The sequence below is a fragment of the Thalassophryne amazonica genome, chromosome 10 (genome assembly GCF_902500255.1).
Source record: "Thalassophryne amazonica chromosome 10, fThaAma1.1, whole genome shotgun sequence".
NCBI classification, from domain to species: domain Eukaryota; kingdom Metazoa; phylum Chordata; class Actinopteri; order Batrachoidiformes; family Batrachoididae; genus Thalassophryne; species Thalassophryne amazonica.
Window position 1 is genome coordinate 29,171,333 of NC_047112.1, and position 21,929 is coordinate 29,193,261.

Consider the following 21,929-nt stretch of genomic DNA (forward strand, 5'->3'; position numbering starts at 1 on the left):
CTCCCAGGTAATAATTAATTTTTTCACATCGTTACAAGTTTCAGAGCTCAGGCAATCGTCAAAATCCAGTCGGTGGACAGACTGCATGTGAATGTGAATGCAGCCTGTGGAAAAACTGGGCTGAGTGCAGGTTTTTTTTTCACAAAAGCTGCACTCAGCCCAGATATATATATATATATATATATATATATATATATATATATATCTTCCGTACTTCCAGTCCCTCAGTAAACAAGCAGAATAAGGTTATACGATGATAGCACACCGTGATCAGACACAAAGTGTGGATTTTCCTCTAAAGCCTCGGCCCCACTGCATAATAAGCCATGAATAATGAGCCACACATGGGTGTGTCAGCGATTATTCAAAGAATGATCCACGTTTTAAGCTATCACGTATCCGTTACTAAGGCGCCTCTATGTGCCTCTCTGTACCTCATGTGCCACGTTTCATCCTTTAAAGAGCCACACCCAGTGTGCACATCCGTGTGCCGGGCTACGTAGCTCATTATTCATCCTTTATTATTCGATGGGACCAGGGCTTTAGGTGCTCCTGGATGAATGTCCAGGGAGGGACACGGGGTGTCTCACCAAAATGAGACGTATCTCTCACCTCCGCCCTCCCCCTCAAGCACTTCCAACTTTCATTCACAGCCCCATCGACTACTGAGGGACAAAGAGGGGCTCACTCCCAACCGGGCGCATGTCAGTCTTGGTGCCCCGTGCCCCGCCTCCCTGGAGGAGTTTCATTCATACAGGAACACCTTAGGTGTTCCACACAAAATCCACACTTTGTGTCCGATCACGGTGCAGTGTCGGTGGTTACAAATTGGCTGATTTTCGATTATGACTTGGGAATACTCACGCGTGTCTGTAGTTACGGATTGGAAGTACGGAAGCCCATTATATGGAAACCATATAAAAAAAAAGCTATAAAATAGACACCTGATCTCATAATTATGAGATCAAGATCTTGTAATTACGAGATCTTTTTGAGATCTTTTCTCGTAATTACGAGATCAGGGTCAAATTTTTTTTTTATCCAGTGAATGCAATACGCTGCCATAAGCCCTAGTCTCACTACATAGTGATATTCGCACACCCAGACACTTTAAGTCTGGAAATCTGGTGACATGTGGTAGCTGCACTTGCTCCTAGATTTTAGGGTTTGGTGCACATTGGTATATTAATGACGATGAAGTTCTTTATTTGATACCTTTTTATTATTTATTTTGGCATGCCTTCTTATCAGATGAAACTGAAAGAATTCAGACCACACTTTTAATAGATTTCATATCTTACCATTATTTTTAAATCATAGCAATAGTTATCTGCTGCAGATTCATATTTTTATTTATTCAGTTGTTCAAGATGGAATCAATTTGGGATTGTTTGTCTGTACTGTGTGTGTGCACCTCAGTCAGGTCTGTGTCATTTGTTTATGTTCATTTTAATGTTGGATTATATTTGCCAAGTGCAGCTACATGTGCCTTGAAGGGGTTTTCAGTGTATTTGAAAAACGGGCTGACTTGTACCACCCTTGAAAAAATGTGTGTGTGTGTGTGTGTGTTGGGGGGGGGGGGGGGCATGCCCTATTAAGAAAAAAAATAAATCTTGCTATCTTAATCACACCATCCTTTCTTTTCTTTAAACTCAGTGACACACACACACACACACATAAAACACATGAATGTAACAATAATATGCTTTTATATGGAGTTTTCCTTCTTAATCACTCACCAAAAAAAAATCGCAGTTTTAATGATTCATTTGAAATACTGAGTGCAAAAGAGGAGTGCTCAGTGATCTGTGTTATGTGTGGCAGCCTGTGTCTTTTTATCTGGAGTGGTTGTATCTGTTTGTAGACAGTATCTTGGCCCTGGATGTACACGCAGGAAGTGCATTCATGCCTTGAAACATAGATTAATTTGTACTAATTTGTAATTTGACGAAAGACTGTGATCAAAGCCACAGCAGCAGCAGCAGCATGCACAGTTGCCTTGTTGACTGACGACTTCCCTAAGTGGGTCATATATGAAAATGTCAGGGTGTCACTTTACATCAGTGGATGCAAAGCAGAGTCAGTGCAGTTAAAATCAAGCAGGCTTCATTCTCTGTGTGTCTGTTTTTACAACACTGCTGAAGAACATGTTGCAGATTGATGACAGAAATGATCAAATTAACATGCTCGTTTTATTGCCTTAATATGTCACTTTTACATGGAATTATTTATAATGACTTGGACGATTTACTGTTATGTGGCCATGTATATATTGCAGTGTTCTTGGGAAGTGTATCTACAGTTGAATTATAAAATGATTTCAGATTTGGTTTGTGTGCTCCTGATCTTGTCAGATCTCACAGGTGAAGCAGAGTAGGTCTTGGTTTGTGCATGGTTGGGAGACTGCTTGAGATCACCAAGGGCTGTGTGTGTTGCTCCATGTAGAGTTGGAGTTGTGTCCAGAAGGGCATTTGGTGTAAAATGAGTGCCAAATTACAGTGCAGATACTGTATGCACTGGATCTGCTGTTGATTTTCACTAAATGTTTTATTCAGTTGATCAGATTGATCTGTGGATCATCTCAAGATTTTGTGTGATCCCCAACAAGCTGGTCTAAACACAGGTACTGTGACAACTGTGCAGACTGCAGGCGGAGTCTTTGACTTCTCTGTGAATTCTAGCATTCATCAGGGATGTGTGCTGGTGCCTGCACTTTTTGTTGTGATGTTTGTGGAATCAGTAGATGTTCTGATTAAAAGACTTACTAAGCTGATTAGGGAGTCTGGGTTCACGGTTGTCCTGGATCAAGACCAAGATCCAGACTTTTAATGACTTCCTGCGTTAGACCATCAGAAGTGTAGCTGAATGAGGTGAAAGTGTCAAGTTTGTTGAGACATTCACTTATCTTGGCAGTGACATTCATGTCTCTGGCAGGTTGGTCTGTGAGATCAAGACATGTGGGAAGAGGTTATTAGGTTTATCAGAGTAATGAGGTTTCTAGACAGAGGCAATTTGACATCACCTATATTTTTGCAGAATAATGAAGGTCTCAGGGTCCTCATGATTCCAGTCATAATGTATGGTTGTGAGACTTTGACTCTAACCGGAGATCTAAGATTATGACTGGATGTTTTGATACCATGTCTCTCCAGAGAATCCTTGGGGGCCATTGGAATGACTTTGTGTCAAATGAGTGTTGACTTATGGAGACGTAGTACTTACTACCTGCATTGTGAGGGAACATCAGCTGTGACACACCTCTCTGACCAGCCCCACAGGTGTGCCAGTGCTGTGGACCCCAGTAAATGGAAAAGGACGCCTATTAGGGCTGTTCATGTTATATAGTGAAAAAATAAAAGTTCTGAGAGACTTCGGGCCACATGTTTTTGTTCCACTTGGTGTTTTATAGATGCAGACCAAATCTGAACTCAATTAGATAAGATTTACACATCCCCCAGGTGGCTGATTGGTCACTCAGAGGAGAACACTACTGGAGGTCATCTCCCCTTTTTGCTTGTTTGGGGTACATTGTTGCTTTGTGGGGGACCCCTAAACAATGTCCGATTACAATAAAATTTGGCACAGATCTTTTATTTTATTAGTGGAACAAGAACAACATGTAGCCCAAAAGATTTTGTAACATTTGACATTTTGAACAGGTCTAACGCCTATGCATCACCTGGTTGGTCGAGATCGATGGCTGCTTTTGGGATGTGCAGATGGACCAGTGGTCTGCTGAGGGCAGTGGTGTCCAAAGAGATTAAAGAAAGGGCCAAGATGGTATGGCTTTCCTTTGCAACCACTGACTCCACCAGGTGATTTCACTGATTAACATAACTTTAAGCAGATGGGATCAGTTCACTCACTGGTTGCAAAGAAATCCTGCACCCTCTTGGCCCATTTTGGAATCTGGCATTCAGGTTCCAAAGCAGTTCAGTAGTGTGGTGAATGCAGTGACATGCATCACCAGCACATCCTCCCAGACCTGCACTGACTTGAAATTTAGTGGAGACAATGTTAGAATGGACTGTATCACTTGCACACACTTTCCCCTTTAATTTAATGGGAAAGTGTGTCCAAACCTTTGACTGTTAGTATATGTCTTGCTGGTGCTTGGGGAAAAGGTTTCTCCAAGGCTCCCTCTTTCCAGTTTCTGGGTAATATTAATTTCCATGGAGAGCACTGACAAACTGTTTTACCTCTTCTAGGTCATGGTTGAGCACAAATAATTTTTTATGAGCTTAATTTTACTGAAGGCACGTTTGCCTCCAGGCACAGTCGGAGAGTGACACACACTGTTGATGATCTGTGTGAATAAAACAGACTTGTTGCATAATGATAATGCACTTTTGGTGTATAAACAGTCAGATTGGATATTATTTGGGTTTTTGTGGCACAGGCAGAGATAGGCATCAACGTTTTGCATCTGCGGTTATGAAGCAGTGGGAGAAATCAGATAATTAGGTTGTCTTTGATTTTACATTCATATCAGTTCAACTGATTTCCTCACTCTGTGCTTCCCTTACAGACTCTGCAGGGCTGATGAGCGGCACCCACACCCACCCACCTCCTATGGCTGGCATGATGGGCCACCCTTCAGTCATCAGCACTTCAAGGCCCTTACCGCCCTCTATGTCCACCTTAGGCTCACCTATAAATGGTCTGTCTTCGCCCTATCCTGTCATCACCTCGTCTTTGGGCTCACCCTCTGTATCACTGGCTTCCACACCCACCATGAACTTTGGACCACTCAGCAGTCCACAGGTAAGGAACTACTTCTGTGTTGATGACTACAACCCCTGGCAAAAATTATGGAATCACCGGCCTCGGAGGATGTTCATTCAGTTGTTTAATTTTGTAGAAAAAAAGCAGATCACAGACATGACACAAAACTAAATTCATTTCAAATGGCAACTTTCTGGCTTTAAGAAACACTATAAGAAATCAAGAAAAAAAGATTGTGGCAGTCAGTAACGGTTACTTTTTTTAGACCAAGCAGAGGAAAAAAATATGGAATCACTCAATTCTGAGGAAAAAATTATGGAATTACCCTGTAAATTTTCATCCCCAAAACTAACACCTGCATCATATCAGATCTGCTCGTTAGTCTGCATCTAAAAAGGAGTGAACACACCTTGGAGAGCTGTTGCACCAAGTGGACTGACATGAATCATGGCTCCAACACGAGAGATGTCAATTGAAACAAAGGAGAGGATTATCAAACTCTTAAAAGAGAGTAAATCATCACGCAATGTTGCAAAAGATGTTGGTTGTTCACAGTCAGCTGTGTCTAAACTCTGGACCAAATACAAACAACATGGGAAGGTTGTTAAAGGCAAACATACTGGTAGACCAAGGAAGACATCAAAGCGTCAAGACAGAAAACTTAAAACAATATGTCTCAAAAATCGAAAAATGCACAACAAAACAAATGAGGAACGAATGGGAGGAAACTGGAGTCAACGTCTGTGACCAAACTGTAAGAAACCGCCTAAAGGAAATGGGATTTACATACAGAAAAGCTAAACAAAAGGCATCATTAACACCTAAACAGAAAAAAACAAGGTTACAATGGGCTAAGGAAAAGCAATTGTGGACTGTGGATGACTGGATGAAAGTCATATTCAGTGATGAATCTCGAATCTGCATTGGGAAAGGTGATGATGCTGGAACCTTTGTTTGGTGCCTTTCCAATGAGATTTATAAAGATGACTGCCTGAAGAGAACATGTAAATTTCCACAGTCATTGATGATATGGGGCTGCATGTCAGGTAAAGGCACTGGGGAGATGGCTGTCATTACATCATCAATAAATGCACAAGTTTATGTTGATATTTTGGACAATTGAAAGGATGTTTGGGGATGATGAAATCATTTTTCAAGATGATAATGCATCTTGCCATAGAGCAAAAACTGCAAAAACATTCCTTGCAAAAAGACACATAGGGTCAATGTCATCAATCAATCAATCAATTTTTTTATATAGCGCCAAATCACAACAAACAGTTGCCCCAAGGCGCTTTATATTGTAAGGCAAGGCCATACAATAATTATGTAAAACCCCAACGGTCAAAACGACCCCCTGTGAGCAAGCACTTGGCTACAGTGGGAAGGAATGTCATGGCATAGGGTCAATGTCAATGAGCAGATCTGATTTGATGCAGGTGTTAATTTGGGGGATGAAAATTTACAGGGTGATTCCATAATTGTTTCCTCAGAATTGAGTGATTCCATATTTTTTTCCTCTGCTTGGTCTAAAAAAGTAACCGTTACTGACTGCCACAATCTTTTTTTCTTGATTTCTTATAGTGTTTCTTAAAGCCAGAAAGTTGCCATTTGAAATGACTTTAGTTTTGTGTCATGTCTGTGATCTGCTTTTTTTCTACAAAATTAAACAACTGAATGAACATCCTCCGAAGCCAGTGATTCCATAATTTTTGCCAGGGGTTGTATTAGATGGATTAAGGTTTTTAAACCGTGCTTATTTTGGCATCCAGTTTGAATTTAATTTTACTATTCTGACAAAAATGGCTTTAAGGTTTAGTCTTAGTTTAATTACCATTAGTTCACTTGAGGTTTAGTCAAAGAAAATTGGTGTTAACTATATTTATTCTTAGATCATCAAAGTGGTATTACATTAAACACCAGTTAGATGTCAGTGTGAACATTCAGTTCTGAGGAACGTTTGCCGCCAGATTACACATGAAAATTCAGTAAGGTATATCTTATATATTATATTCCACTTCTAAGGTGGAACTATGTTAATGTATAAAGGTATATCTAAATATCTAAAAAGGAAGAGTAAAATAGGAGAGTAGAAAAGAGTAGAGTAGAGCCACTTCAAAATACAATAATCATTAATAATAATCATCATCATATCTTGTTGTGCCAGTACTGCAACCGTTTCTTGGTTGACTTCATATAGGTCTTGTTGGATGACATTTGGGCTCAGTTCGCAATCATGGAGAATATGTTGCATGGTTTGGTTAGGGTGGCCACATGGCCACTTGGCTGAGTTCACCCATCCCCATTTCAGGAGGTTATCTTTGGTTCTGGCTACTCCACTCCTGGCACTGTTCAGGGCAGCCCATTTCCATCTGGGCAAGTGAGTACCATGAGGTAGGGACTTACAGGGAGTCTGGAGAGCTTTGTTTGGAGGTAGTATCCAGAGTTTTCCATCGGTCTAGTCAGTATTTGGCATCCTTAGGGTTTAGCTCCTGTACAACCATGAAACTCTTTCTGGACTATATCTTGGTAATGGTATAGAGGATGTCTTGAATCTTGCTCTTGTACAAACATCTGAGTCCTGGACTGAACTTCTTGACAGATGGGAGGTGGTGCCTGCTAGCCGGTATAGTGCTGGAAGGGAAGGAGGTTTTAGCAGTTCTGTAATAATACAGCAAGAGGTGTTAAGTTCAGCATCCAATTTCCCTGCGTGGCAAGACCTTTCCCAGACTGGAGAGCAATATTCTGCTGCAGAGTAGCATAATGTCAGCGCAGTGGAATGCAGGGTATTGGCATCCCCCAATTAAGAGTTGTTACATTGTTGAGATTGTTTCTAAATGCAACTTTCTCCTTGAGTTTCCTTATGTGCTCTCCGTAAATATAATATACTCAGCAATATACTAAAATACAGTATGAAAAATTAATTTATTCACATTGGCCAAAAATCCTTTGTTCATTTGTCCAGAACTCCTGTTTTAGTATTAAAAAATGGCAACAAATTTTATTTTAGTTTTTGCTTACGATTTATTTTTATTCAGGTTTCGGCTTGTATTAACCCTTGAAAAAATGGTTATCGATGACAGTTTCTGTTCACAAAATTAACATTGGTTTGATAGGCTTTATTTTCAGTGACATTTTAATTTAAATTTGTATTCAGAAATCTTCCATACATCTGACAGCGTGCTGCCGAAACAGATTATGTGAGTGTCACTGTGCTGCTTTACTGTGACTGCACACCCAGCACATAGCCATAGCCCAAATTAAAAATGCTTAGAACATTTATAGAGTTGCTACAGTTATATGTGTAGTACACTTTAAGGAACAGATGACAGATGGCAAGTTAGCTTTTCTACCAATATGACAATGTAAACCATGAAAACAGCAATGCTGTTTGCATTTATCAGTGCAATCTATTCCTTGGACTACAATGAAGTTGGGCCTTGTGTAAAATGTAAGTAAAAACAGAATACAATGATTTGCAAATTCTCTTCAACCTATATTCAATTGAATACACCACAAAGACAAGATATTTAATGTTCAAACTGATAAAGTTTATTGTTTTTGTGCAAATATTTGCTCATTTTGAAATGGATGCCTGCAACACATTTCAAAAAAGCTGGGACAGTGGTATGTTTACCACTGTGTTACATCACCTTTCCTTCTAACAACACTCAATAAGCATTAGGGAACTGAGGACACTAATTGTTGAAGCTTTGAAGGTGGAATTCTTTCCCAGTCTTGCTTCAAATTCAAATTTATTAATTTATATAGCGCCAATTCACGATGAAATCATCTCAAGGCGCTTCACACAACATAAAAAAAAAACGGAATTAAAAATAAAACCATAAAAGCACATCATAACACTAATGATAAAACAGGGAAAACAAATGAGTCTTTAAACGTGACTTAAAAGTCTCCACAGTATCCGACTGCCTAATGTGTGCCGGGAGATTGTTCCACAGAGCTGGGGCACGGTACTGTTGTTCAACAGTCCGGGGTCTCCTTTGTCGTATTTTGCGCTTCATAATGCGCCACACATTTTCAATGGGCGACAGGTCTGGACTGCAGGCAGGCCAGTCTAGTAACCGCATTCTTCTACTACAAAGCCACGCTGTTGTAACATGTGCAGAATGTGGCTTGGCATTGTCTTGCTGAAATAAGCAGGGACGTTCCTGAAAAAGACGTTGCTTGGATGGCAGCATGTGTTGCTCCAAAACCTGGATGTACCTTTCAGCATTGATGGTGCCATCACAGATGTGTAAGTTGCCCATGCGATGGGCACTAACACACCCCCATACCATCACAGATGCTGGCTTTTGAACTTTGCGCTGGTAACAATCTGGATGGACACGATGTCCATGATTTCCAAATCTAATTTGAAATGTGGACTCATCAGACCAGAGTACACTTTTCCACTTTCCACATTTCAAATGAGCTCGGGCCGAGAGAAGGTGGCAGCATTTCTGGATGTTGTTGATGTATCGCTTTCACTTTGCATGGTAGAGTTTTAACTTGCTCTTGTAGATGTTGCAACCAACTGTGTTAACTGACAATGGTTTTCTGAAATGTTCCTTAGCCCACGTGGTAAGATCCTTTACACAATGATGTCAGTTTTTATTGCAGTGCCGCCTGAGGGATCGAAGGTCACGGGCATTCAGTGTTGGTTTTCGTCCTTGCCACTTACATGTAGGAAGTTCTCCAGATTCTCTGAATCTTCTGATTATATTATGGACTGTAGATGATGGAATCCCTAAATTCCTTGCAATTGAAAATTGAAAAACATTGTTCTTAAACTGTTGGACTATTTTTTCATGCAGTTGTTCACAAAGTGGTGATCCTCGCCCCATCTTTGCTTGCTGAGCCTTTTGGGGATGCTCCTTTTATACCCATTCATGACATTCACCTGTTTCCAATTAACCTGCTCACCTCTGGAATGTTCCAAGCAGGTGTTCTTTGAGCATTCATCAACTTTCCCAGTCTTTTGTTGCCCTGTCCCAACTTTTTTGAAATGTGTAACAGGCATCCATTTCAAAATGAGCAAATATTTCCACAAAAACAATAAAATTTATCAGTTTGAACATTAAATATCTTGTCTTTGTGGTGTATTCAATTGAATTTTGGTTGAAGAGGATTTGCAAATCATTGTATTCTGTTTTTATTTACACTTCACTTATCTCTGTGCTTGTTCTGTTGGACCTCAGTGCTGCTTTTAATGCTGTTGACCATAAAATTTTATTACAGAGATTAGAGCATGTCATAGGTATTAAAGGCATTGCGCTGCGGTGGTTTGAATCATATTTGTCTAATAGATTACAGTTTGTTCATGTAAATGGGGAATCTTCTTCACAGACTAAAGTTAATTATGGAGTTCCACAAGGTTCTGTGCTAGGACCAATTTTATTCACTTTATACATGCTTCCCTTGGGCAGTATTATTAGACGGTATTGCTTAAATTTTCATTGTTACGCAGATGATACCCAGCTTTATCTATCCATGAAGCCAGAGGATACACACCAATTAGCTAAACTGCAGGATTGTCTTACAGACATAAAGACATGGATGACCTCTAATTTCCTGCTTTTAAACTCAGATAAAACTGAAGTTATTGTACTTGGCCCCACAAATCTTAGAAGCATGGTGTCTAACCAGATCGTTACTCTGGATGGCATTTCCCTGATCTCTGGTAATACTGTGAGAAATCTTGGAGTTATTTTTGATCAGGATATGTCATTCAAAGCGCATATTAAACAAATATGTAGGACTGCCTTTTTGCATTTACGTAATATCTCTAAAATCAGAAAGGTCTTGTCTCAGAGTGATGCTGAAAAACTAATTCATGCATTTATTTCCTCTAGGCTGGACTATTGTAATTCATTATTATCAGGTTGTCCTAAAAGTTTCCTAAAAAGCCTTCAGTTGGTTCAGAATGCTGCAGCTAGAGTACTGACGGGGACTAGCAGGAGAGAGCATATCTCACCCGTGTTGGCCTCCCTTCATTGGCTTCCTGTTAATGCTAGAATAGAATTTAAAATTCTTCTTCTTACTTATAAGGTTTTGAATAATCAGGTCCCATCTTATCTTAGGGACCTCGTAGTACCATATTACCCCATTAGAGCGCTTCGCTCTCAGACTGCGGGCTTACTTGTAGTTCCTAGGGTTTGTAAGAGTAGAATGGGAGGCAGAGCCTTCAGCTTTCAGGCTCCTCTCCTGTGGAACCAGCTCCCAATTCAGATCAGGGAGACAGATACCCTCTCTACTTTTAAGATTAGGCTTAAAACTTTCCTTTTCGCTAAGGCTTATAGTTAGGGCTGGATCGGGTGACCCTGGACCATCCCTTGGTTATGTTGCTTTAGACGTAGACTGTGGGGGGGTTCCCATGATGCACTGTTTCTTTCTCTTTTTGCTCCGTATGCATCACTCTGCATTTAATCATTAGTGATCGATCTCTTTTTCCTGGTTCTTTCCCTCAGCCCCAACCAGTCTCAGCAGAAGACTGCCCCTCCCTGAGCCTGGTTCTGCTGGAGGTTTCTTCCTGTTAAAAGGGAGTTTTTCCTTCCCACTGTGGCCAAGTGCTTGCTCATAGGGGGTCGTTTTGACCGTTGGGGTTTTTCATAATTATTGTATGGCCTTGCCTTGCAATGTGGAGCGCCTTGGGGCAACTGTTTGTTGTGATTTGGCGCTATATAAGAAACAAGTTGATTGATTGATTGATTGACTTCACACAAACATCCCAACTTCATTGGAATTGGGGTTGTAGAAGGTTTGTTTGTTTGTTTTTATTTATTTATGTATTTATTTTTACCCAATGACAAGCCAGGGGAAATTAGTTAAATTTCTCCCATGGGTATGTAGAAAAGTCTTAAATGCCTTTGTCAGAGAAATAACACCAGGTTTTCATCTCCTTTGAAGCGTTCTTTGAGTTTCACCACTCCTTATTCCAAAAAGACAACCTTTAAGTACAACTGACTTTCTTTTTTTTTTTTTTGGTTGCTGATATATAAATGTTGATGAGTGCAGTGGTAAGAATATGTATGTGGGTTTACAGATGGAATGCATTTTTCAATTAAATGATTAGTTTGATTGCATAAATAGAAAACATTCATTATGTATTTTATATGACAACACCTAAATATGAGGTCTGTTAGAAAACTATCCGACCTTTTTATTTTTTTCAAAAACTGTATGGATTTGAATCATGTGCACTTGCATCAGACAAGCTTGAACCTTCGTGCGCATGCGTGAGTTTTTTCACGCCTGTCAGTTGCGTCATTTGCCTGTGGGCAGGCTTTGAGTGAGCACTGGTCCACCCCCCTCGTCTGATTTTTTATTGTCAGGAAAATGGCTCAGAGACTGGCGCTTTGCTTCATCAAAAATTTTTCAGAAACTGTGAGGGACATCCAGGTGAACACCATTCGAAAAATTCAGATGGCTTTCGGTGAAGATTCTATGGACATAACACAGATTAAGGAGTGGTTCAGCCGGTTTAATGACGGCGCACAATGGTGCACGCCGCGCCGAGCTCCGAGCGGCCATCGACAGGCTTGAACGACCAGATCATTTCCAAAGTGAAGGTTCTGTTGGTCCAGGATGTCGTGTGACTAGCAGAGAAGTTTCAGAAGAGGTCGGGATCAGCACTTTATCGGCACATTCCACTGTTAAAGCAGATTTTGTAATGAAAGACGTGCGGAGGGATTCGCGTGTCGGGACGGAGCCGCAATGGCGGAGAACAAAAGCAAGTCCGTGTTGGAAGTCTCACAGGACAAGTTGGAACATGCCCAGCTGTTAGACAATTTCTCGGATACTCACTCGACTGAAAAGCCACCGGAAGCCGTCTGAATCTTACGAATGGTTTCCAACATGGAGGTGTTTTTTGTCCAGTGCCATTGCGGCTCCGTCCTGATGCGCGAAGCCCTCTGCACGTCTTTCATTACAAAATCTCCTTTAACAGTGGAAGTGCTGATCCCGACCTCTTCTGAAACTTCTCTGCTAGTCACACGACGTCCCGCATCAGCAGTTTATCGGCACGAAAAAAATTTAAATGTCGGATAGTTTTCTAACAGACCTCGTAGATGTGTCATTTTAATGATTTTATTAACATTGTTTGTAAAATTTAAGAGGCGCTTATTCTCGGAGCAGGAATCAGAGGGCATTGGCACCAGTGAGACATCGCTGAGCTTGGTGAGAGTCAGTGAGGAGCTTAGTGCATGTATGAAGCACAAATCTGTTCTCTTAAATCCAGTGAAGAATCGCAAACTTGCCCCATTCTTCATCTGACAACAACAACCGCTAAAGATGTCCCCACAAACATTGCAGATTCCACAATGCTGCCTCGCGTTATGGGAGCATTTTTACAAAAACTTAATGGAGGTGTTCAAATAGAATGAAACGTATGGGACAGAAAATGCATGGCAAAGACTACCAAAAATGCACGGTATTGACATGACTCATTCAATGGGACAAATAATCAATGTAATTTGACATAGAATCCACCAATCACATGACAAGGATATATTTTGATGTCATATAATATTGATTTTTTTTGATAGTATGTGTTTTGATCTGTAAAAAAAAATCTAATCAAATCAATTTTATTTATATAGCGCCAAATCACAACAAACAGTTGTCCCAAGGCGCTTTATATTGTAAGGCAAGGCCATACAATAATTACGGAAAAACCCCAACGGTCAAAACAACCCCCTGTGAGCAAGCACTTGGCAACAGTGGGAAGGAGAAACTCCCTTTTAACAGGAAGAAACCTCCAGCAGAACCAGGCTCAGGGAGGGGCAGTCTTCTGCTGGGACTGGTTGGGGCTGAGGGAGAGAACCAGGAAAAAGACATGCTGTGGAGGGGAGCAGAGATCAGTCACTAATAATTAAATGCAGAGTGGTGCATACAGAGCAAAAAGAGAAAGAAACACTCAGTGCATCATGGGAACCCCCCAGCAGTCTAAGTCTATAGCAGCATAACTAAGGGATGCTTCAGGGTCACCTGATCCAGCCCTAACTATAAGCTTTAGCAAAAAGGAAAGTTTTAAGCCTAATCTTAAAAGTAGAGAGGGTGTCTGTCTCCCTGATCTGAATTGGGAGCTGGTTCCACAGGAGAGGAGCCTGAAAGCTGAAGGCTCTGCCTCCCATTCTACTCTTACAAACCCTAGGAACTACAAGTAAGCCTGCAGTCTGAGAGCGAAGCGCTCTATTGGGGTGATATGGTACTATGAGGTCCCTAAGATAAGATGGGACCTGATTATTCAAAACCTTATAAGTAAGAAGAAGAATTTTAAATTCTATTCTAGAATTAACAGGAAGCCAATGAAGAGAGGCCAATATGGGTGAGATATGCTCTCTCCTTCTAGTCCCTGTCAGTACTCTAGCTGCAGCATTTTGAATTAACTGAAGGCTTTTCAGGGAACGTTTAGGACAACCTGATAATAATGAATTACAGTAGTCCAGCCTAGAGGAAATAAATGCATGAATTAGTTTTTCAGCATCACTCTGAGACAAGACCTTTCTAATTTTAGAGATATTGCGTAAATGCAAAAAAGCAGTCCTACATATTTGTTTAATATGCGCATTGAATGACATATCCTGATCAAAAATGACTCCAAGATTTCTCACAGTATTACTAGAGGTCAGGGTAATGCCATCCAGAGTAAGGATCTGGTTAGACACCATGTTTCTAAGATTTGTGGGGCCAAGTACAATAACTTCAGTTTTATCTGAGTTTAAAAGCAGGAAATTAGAGGTCATCAATGTCTTTATGTCTGTAAGACAATCCTGCAGTTTAGCTAATTGGTGTGTGTCCTCTGGCTTCATGGATTGATAAAGCTGGGTATCATCTGCGTAACAATGGAAATTTAAGCAATGCCGTCTAATAATACTGCCTAAGGGAAACATGTATAAAGTGAATAAAATTGGTCCTAGCACAGAACCTTGTGGAACTCCATAATTAACCTTAGTCTGTGAAGAAGATTCCCCATTTACATGAACAAATTGTAATCTATTAGATAAATATGATTCAAACCACCGCAGCGCAGTGCCTTTAATACCTATGGCATGCTCTAATCTCTGTAATAAAATTTTATGGTCAACAGTATCAAAAGCAGCACTGAGGTCTAACAGAACAAGCACAAAGATGAGTCCACTGTCTGAGGCCATAAGAAGATCATTTGTAACCTTCACTAATGCTGTTTCTGTACTATGATGAATTCTAAAACCTGACTGAAACTCTTCAAATAGACCATTCTTCTGCAGATGATCAGTTAGCTGTTTTACAAGAATTTTTGAGAGAAAAGGAAGGTTGGAGATTGGCCTATAATTAGCTAAGATAGCTGGGTCAAGTGATGGCTTTTTAAGTAATGGTTTAATTACTGCCACCTTAAAAGCCTGTGGTACATAGCCAACTAATAAAGATAGATTGATCATATTTAAGATCGAAGCATTAATTAATGGTAGGGCTTCCTTGAGCAGCGTGGTAGGAATGGGGTCTAATAGACATGTTGATGGTTTGGAGGAAGTAACTAATGAAAATAACTCAGACAGAACAATCGGAGAGAAAGAGTCTAACCAAATACCGGCATCACTGAAAGCAGCCAAAGATAACGATACGTCTTTGGGATGGTTATGAGTAATTTTTTCTCTAATAGTTAAAATTTTATTAGCAAAGAAAGTCATGAAGTCATTACTAGTTAAAGTTAAAGGAATACTTGGCTCAATAGAGCTCTGACTCTTTGTCAGCCTGGCTACAGTGCTGAAAAGAAACCTGGGGTTGTTCTTATTTTCTTCAGTTAGTGATGAGTAGTAAGATGTCCTAGCTTTACGGAGGGCTTTTTTATAGAGCAACAGACTCTTTTTCCAGGCTAAGTGAAGATCTTCTAAATTAGTGAGACAATTTCCTCTCCAACTTACGGGTTATCTGCTTTAAGCTGCGAGTTTGTGAGTTATGCCACAGAGTCAGGCACTTCTGATTTAAAGCTCTCTTTTTCAGAGGAGCTACAGCATCCAAAGTTGTCTTCAATGAGGATGTAAAACTATTGACGAGATACTCTATCTCACTTACAGAGTTTAGGTAGCTACTCTGCACTGTGTTGGTATATGGCATTAGAGAACATAAAGAAGGAATCATATCCTTAAACCTAGTTACAGCGCTTTCTGAAAGACTTCTAGTGTAATGAAACTTATTCCCCACTGCTGGGTAGTCCATCAGAGTAAATGTAAATGTTATTAAGAAATGATCAGACAGAAGGGAATTTTCAGGGAATACTGTTAAGTCTTCAATTTCCATACCATAAGTCAGAACAAGATCTAAGGTATGATTAAAGTGGTGGGTGGACTCATTTACATTTTGAGCAAAGCCAATTGAGTCTAATAATAGTAACGACCAGGTGGACAATAGATAATAACAAATAAAACTGGTTTTTGGGACTTCCAATTTGGATGGACAAGACTAAGAGTCAAGCTTTCAAATGAATTAAAGCTCTGTCTGGGTTTTGGATTAATTAATAAGATGGAATGGAAGATTGCTGCTAATCCTCTGCCTCGGCCCGTGCTACGAGCGTTCTGGCAGTTAGTGTGACTCGGGGGTGTTGACTCATTTAAACTAACATATTCATCCTGCTGTAACCAGGTTTCTGTAAGGCAGAATAAATCAATATGTTGAGCAATTATTATATCATTTACTAACAGGGACTTAGAAGAGAGAGACCTAATGTTTAATAGACCACATTTAACTGTTTTAGTCTGTGGTGCAGTTGAAGGTGCTATATTATTTTTTCTTTTTGAATTTTTATGCTTAAATAGATTTTTGCTGGTTATTGGTGGTCTGGGAGCAGGCACCGTCTCTACGGGGATGGGGTAATGAGGGGATGGCAGGGGGAGAGAAGCTGCAGAGAGGTGTGTAAGACTACAACTCTGCTTCCTGGTCCCAACCCTGGATAGTCATGGTTTGGAGGATTTAAGAAAATTGGCCAGATTTCTAGAAATGAGAGCTGCTCCATCCAGAGTGGGATGGATGCCGTCTCTCCTAACAAGACCAGGTTTTCCCCAGAAGCTTTGCCAATTATCTATGAAGCTCACCTCATTTTTTGGACACCACTCAGACAGCCAGCAATTCAGGGAGAACATGCGGCTAAACATGTCACTCCCGGTCCGATTGGGGAGTGGCCCAGAGAAAACTACAGAGTCCGACATTGTTTTTGCAAAGTTACACACCGATTCAATGTTAATTTTAGTGACCTCCGATTGGCGTAATTGGGTGTCATTACTGCCGACGTGAATTACAAGCTTACCAAATTTACGCTTAGCCTTAGCCAGCAGTTTCAAATTTCCTTCAATGTCACCTGCTCTGGCCCCCGGAAGACATTTGACTATGGTTGCTGGTGTCGCTAACTTCACATTTCTCAAAACAGAGTCGCCAATAACCAGAGTTTGATCCTCGGTGGGTGTGTCGCCGAGTGGGGAAAAACGGTTACAAATGTGAATGGGTTGGGGGGTACAGGGGGCTTCTGTTTAGGACTACGCTTCCTCCTCACAGTCACCCAGTCGGCCTGCTTTCCCGGCTGCTCGGGATCTGCTGGAAGGGAACTAACGGCGGCTAAGCTATCTTGGTCCGCACCGACTACAGGGGCCTGGCTAGCTGTAGAATTTTCCACGGTGCGGAGCCGAGTCTCCAATTCGCCCAGCCTGGCCTCCAAAGCTACGAATAAGCTACACTTATTACAAGTACCATTACTGCTAAAGGAGGCCGAGGAATAACTAAACATTTCACACCCAGAGCAGAAAAGTGCGGGAGAGACAGGAGAAGCCGCCATGCTAAACCGGCTAAGAGCTAGTAGCTGCGCTAAGCTAGCGGATTCCTAAAAATACACAAAGTCAATAATGTGTAAATAATTTAGAGGTGATTCAGCAGAGGGAGTGCTTTAGTTAAGGCACGTGAAGATTACACTGTGAAACAAATCGTTATTTAGTTAACTAGATCAATCTAACTACGCAGATTAAACAGCTAACAGATACAGCAAAACACCGCTGTGCTCCAGAACAGGAAGTGATACAATACCGCAGTGAGAGCCAACCACCAGTAGAGGCCTAAAAACCCTGAATGACTGAGGTGCGATCCTAACACATAACGGCTGAGTGGATCTTTGTCATTTGATTGGTGCTTTGTATGTCAGGTGACATGGATTATTTGTCCCATTTGTGTTGCATTGCATTTAGAATGCAGTTTGGTTCCATTTAGAGTGCAAATTTCGTTCCATACATTTGGTACCATTGCACTCTGCACACGCACACACATACACACGCACAAAACAAATCCACTGCGCTGTAAGCCATCTGACATGATTTTTTTTACTGCACTGAGGAAATACAGTCTTTTTTTGGGTTGTACACACGCGCACAAGCGCCGTCCCGCATGTGTGAGCGTGTATAGATGTCAAAGCACCAGTGACGCACCAAAGCTGGATTAATTACTGACATGATTTTTTTTCACTGCACTGAGGAGGTACCAAAATGTAAGTCCCTTTTCTGTTATTTGTAAATTAATATAATATAAACTGACAAGGATCTATTTTAGTCATAATATAAAACAAATAATGAATGTTTTTACATTCTTTCAATGGAATGAATATTTAATTCAGTGAAAGATGGAACATTCCATCTTTTACCTCATGAAATATTTGTACCATTGAAACTTTCATTATTTGTATATTACTTTGACTAACCATTACCCCTGCAGTGGCACCACTTTCCTTGCAACGTCAGAGTGGGCTTGCTATGGTGGATTCAGGCCACTCAGTACATGCAAACAATGTTGGCTCGCTCAAGCAGCTATGACGAAAATGATGGAAATGTGATTTGGGGTCCTTTGGAAATCTATTAATGACAACATTCTGCCTGTCCTTTCTCTCATTTGAGCACTCAGCCACAATGCTCTTGTGAGGCATATTTCTGTTCCGTATTTTCGTCTCCATCTCTGAGCTGCAGTGTCTGTGCTTTCCAGCAGGGAGTTAAGCGAACACCATGTGTTCCTTTCCTGTGGCAAGTGCGGTTGGAATAATTTTGTACAGGAAACTTTAAATCTTATAAAACTGTCAAAATGTCCCTTTATAGTGTGTTTTGTGTACTACTTGGAACTTAGTCCATTATGCACAACCTTGTTGTGTAGATCATCAAAAACCATGTTAGTGGCAATTTACAAATTAGCATTGCCATGGGAAGAACAATCATTACTTTTCTGTTTCTAAAATAATTAATTTGTCCAAGGTTCTTTCACGTTTTATTATTTCTAGTGGATTGAATGTTAGCCATGTCCAATGTGTTTGGTTAGTACTGGCTTTCATCTCTCCACTACCCTTCCTTTGACCTTTAAGCATGTCTTATTAAAGGTCATTCCTAAGATCTGTGTTACCCAACAAGCCAGGAGATTGTCTAAAATTTAATGTATTATTGACTAAAAAAAGAGAGAGAGCGAGAGCATGAGGGCTCAAGAGGGTGAAACGGTATAACCCAGATTATCCTTCACTTCCAATTGTAACTTTTTTACCCATCTTCCTATTTGTTTCTCCCTTTCATTTTGAGTGTGCGGCTCGCCAACATATCTTTTTAACATCCCGTCTCAGTTACAGTAAAGAGGTATTCTTGATCCTCCCTGTGAGGCTGCATCATTTAAGATTCAATAAATAATAAACGGTAACACCCATGTGGTCCTTTTGAATGCCGACACAATGGACTACGGGAGTGCTAACAGAATGCAGCTTTCCCTAAGTAGTCTATTGTATCAAGTATAATTCCCGAAGGACTTATGTGACGCACATACACAAACCCCTGCTTGTGCTTCAGAGGCTGGATTGAGGCCAGTACTGCGGAGTACAGCTTGCAATGATATACATTACTTTAATGCCTCTATAGATTGGTGCCTTTAGGAACAGACAGCTTCAGTACACTTTTGTGGAGTAATCATCTTTACAGTTATCGTCAACAAGCAGTAGCCAAGCAGCTGCCAGGTCATTAAAGGAAATCATACTTTTCTTTTTTTTAATGGATTGATTTAAAGTTTTGAATAGTGAACTGCTGGCAACAAGTTAAAAAGGGGAAGATTGACATTTTTCATCTTGGGCTCTGTTTTTAGATGTTTTTGGTTGCATCTTTTCACTCACTCACTAGCACGGTGGCTTAGTGGTTAGCACTGTTGCTTCACAGCAAGAAGGTCATGGGATCGATTCCCACCTGTGGCCTTTCTGTGTGGAGTTTGCAGGTTCTCAACCCGTGTTTGTGTGGGTTCCCTCTGGGTGCTCCGGCTTCCACCCACATCCAAAGACATGCAGGTTGGACAGATTGTGCTAGCAGTCACGTGATTAAATCACCTCTTAAAGTGATAGAGGCCAGTTGCATAGATTGGAAACTTTAAATTGTCCGTAGGTGTGCATTCAAATGTGTTTGTTTGTCTATATGTGTCCCTGTGACAGACTGGGGTCCTGTCCAGGTTGTACCCCGCCTTGCGCCCTATGACTACCGGGATACTATGTAATGGACCCTATACCATATAGTGCCATGCTGTTTGATTTTTCATATTATATTTGTAAGTGTTAATGCATCCGTCCCCTGACTTGTGGAAAGAAAACCTTGTCTAAAGCTAATGACTTACTTTAAATTCAACAAATGTACAGATAACTGTGTCCGGTGCATAGTTTATGTCTCTTTCTTAATTTCACTTAATAAAAGCACTTTTTTTGTTGTTTCTGTTCAGTAACTTTGGAATTGTTTTTTTTTTTAATTCATTATATAAAATGGGTTTGTTTGTTGTATTTATTTCTGAGCAAATTTTAAAATGTGTCCTTAAAAAATAAGGGTGCACGAAATGTTGACTACAGCTTTATGTGACAGCATGGTGGATGTGTAGTTAGCGCTCTTGCTCATGCTAAAATGTTTGTGGGTTTGTTGTGGTTTCTGTGTTCTTCCTGCGTGTGGAGGTTTTCACCAGGCACTCTGGTTTCCTCTTGTGATCAAAACATGCATGTTAGATTTGGGTGTAGAAGCTTTTCAAGCAATTAATAGTTTTTAATTCCTTCGTACATACAGCTAATGTTAGCTGCTAACCATGTAAGCACCTCGAACAACTAATACTGCCATCTACAAACAACAGCCACATGTTTATCTACAAGATTAATTCATGTCCTATTAATTGATTAATGAAAAACATTATTGATAGAATATGAAAACAGTTGATCATTGGAGCACCTGCTGAAAATCTAACTTTTATAGCTGTTTACAGAAATTACGGTGCCAAACCTACAGCAGCAAAAGGGAAGAAAAAATGTGTTTATTTGTTTTTCTTGGGCAGGATTCGCAAATGTTTTTCTTGAGATGCTGAAAACCTTTCACCACATTAACAGGGAAGCCAAGAATGATATAGGCTATTTTGGTTTTTATTGGAATGTTTTCTTTCTTTCTTGAATGTCACTTGTTTTTCTTTTCTTTGCTGCCTGCCTTGCAACATCAGTGGTCTGATTTATTTTCCCCAAGTGATTATTTCAACTTTTCTTCACATTTTTTTCCTGCAATAGTTTTGTCTTCAATTCAGTTCAGTTTTATACAGCACCAAATCTTAACATAAATTACGTCAAAGCTTCTTTCACAAGTTAGCTCTTGACTTCCTCCTGACTCACTATTGTCAGGTTTATTGTCTATCACAGTATATATATTTATTAATAATCTAATCTTAAACCTTTTATTCACATTTGAATCATTAATTGTCACTAATTTTGAAGTTATTGAAGGCTTTCATTGCCTTGCGATGATCTCTTGGTGATTAAGGGCCATTGTGTTTGGTCACACTGTGTGCTGGAGTATGTTCAAGTGAACTAAACCAGAGGTTGACTGTTATCTGCCTTTGGAGAACTCACAGTGAGATTTAAGTAACTATCTCAGGGCTGTCCAAATCTGGCGTAGTCCTGTTTAAATGGACAGCCAGGTGCCACTCTGATTGCTTGATATTAGGGCTACAGCACTCAATGCTCAATGGCTTCAGTGAGTTGAGCTCTCAATATGTAGACCTGGGTTTGATTCCCGGTTATGCTACCTGTCTATGTCCTTGGGTAAGGCACTTTATCTGTAGTGTCCCAGTCCACCCAGCTTGTAAATGCGTTTTGGCCTTGGCTAAGGATGTAATCTGTGATGGGCTCAGGTCCTGACCAGTGTCACAGAATGAACGGT

At 40.4% G+C, this 21,929-nt stretch overlaps 1 protein-coding gene across 1 annotated transcript in view; it reads left to right on the forward strand.

The window, feature by feature from the left end:
* The window catches only part of rxrgb (retinoid X receptor, gamma b), a 121,196-nt gene that overhangs the window by 66,917 nt on the left and 32,350 nt on the right, over positions 1 to 21,929 (forward strand). Inside the window, exon 2 of the mRNA XM_034179656.1 lies at positions 4,529 to 4,764. Coding sequence (XP_034035547.1) covers positions 4,529 to 4,764 — 236 coding nt within the window. The remainder of the gene's footprint in view (positions 1 to 4,528; positions 4,765 to 21,929) is intronic.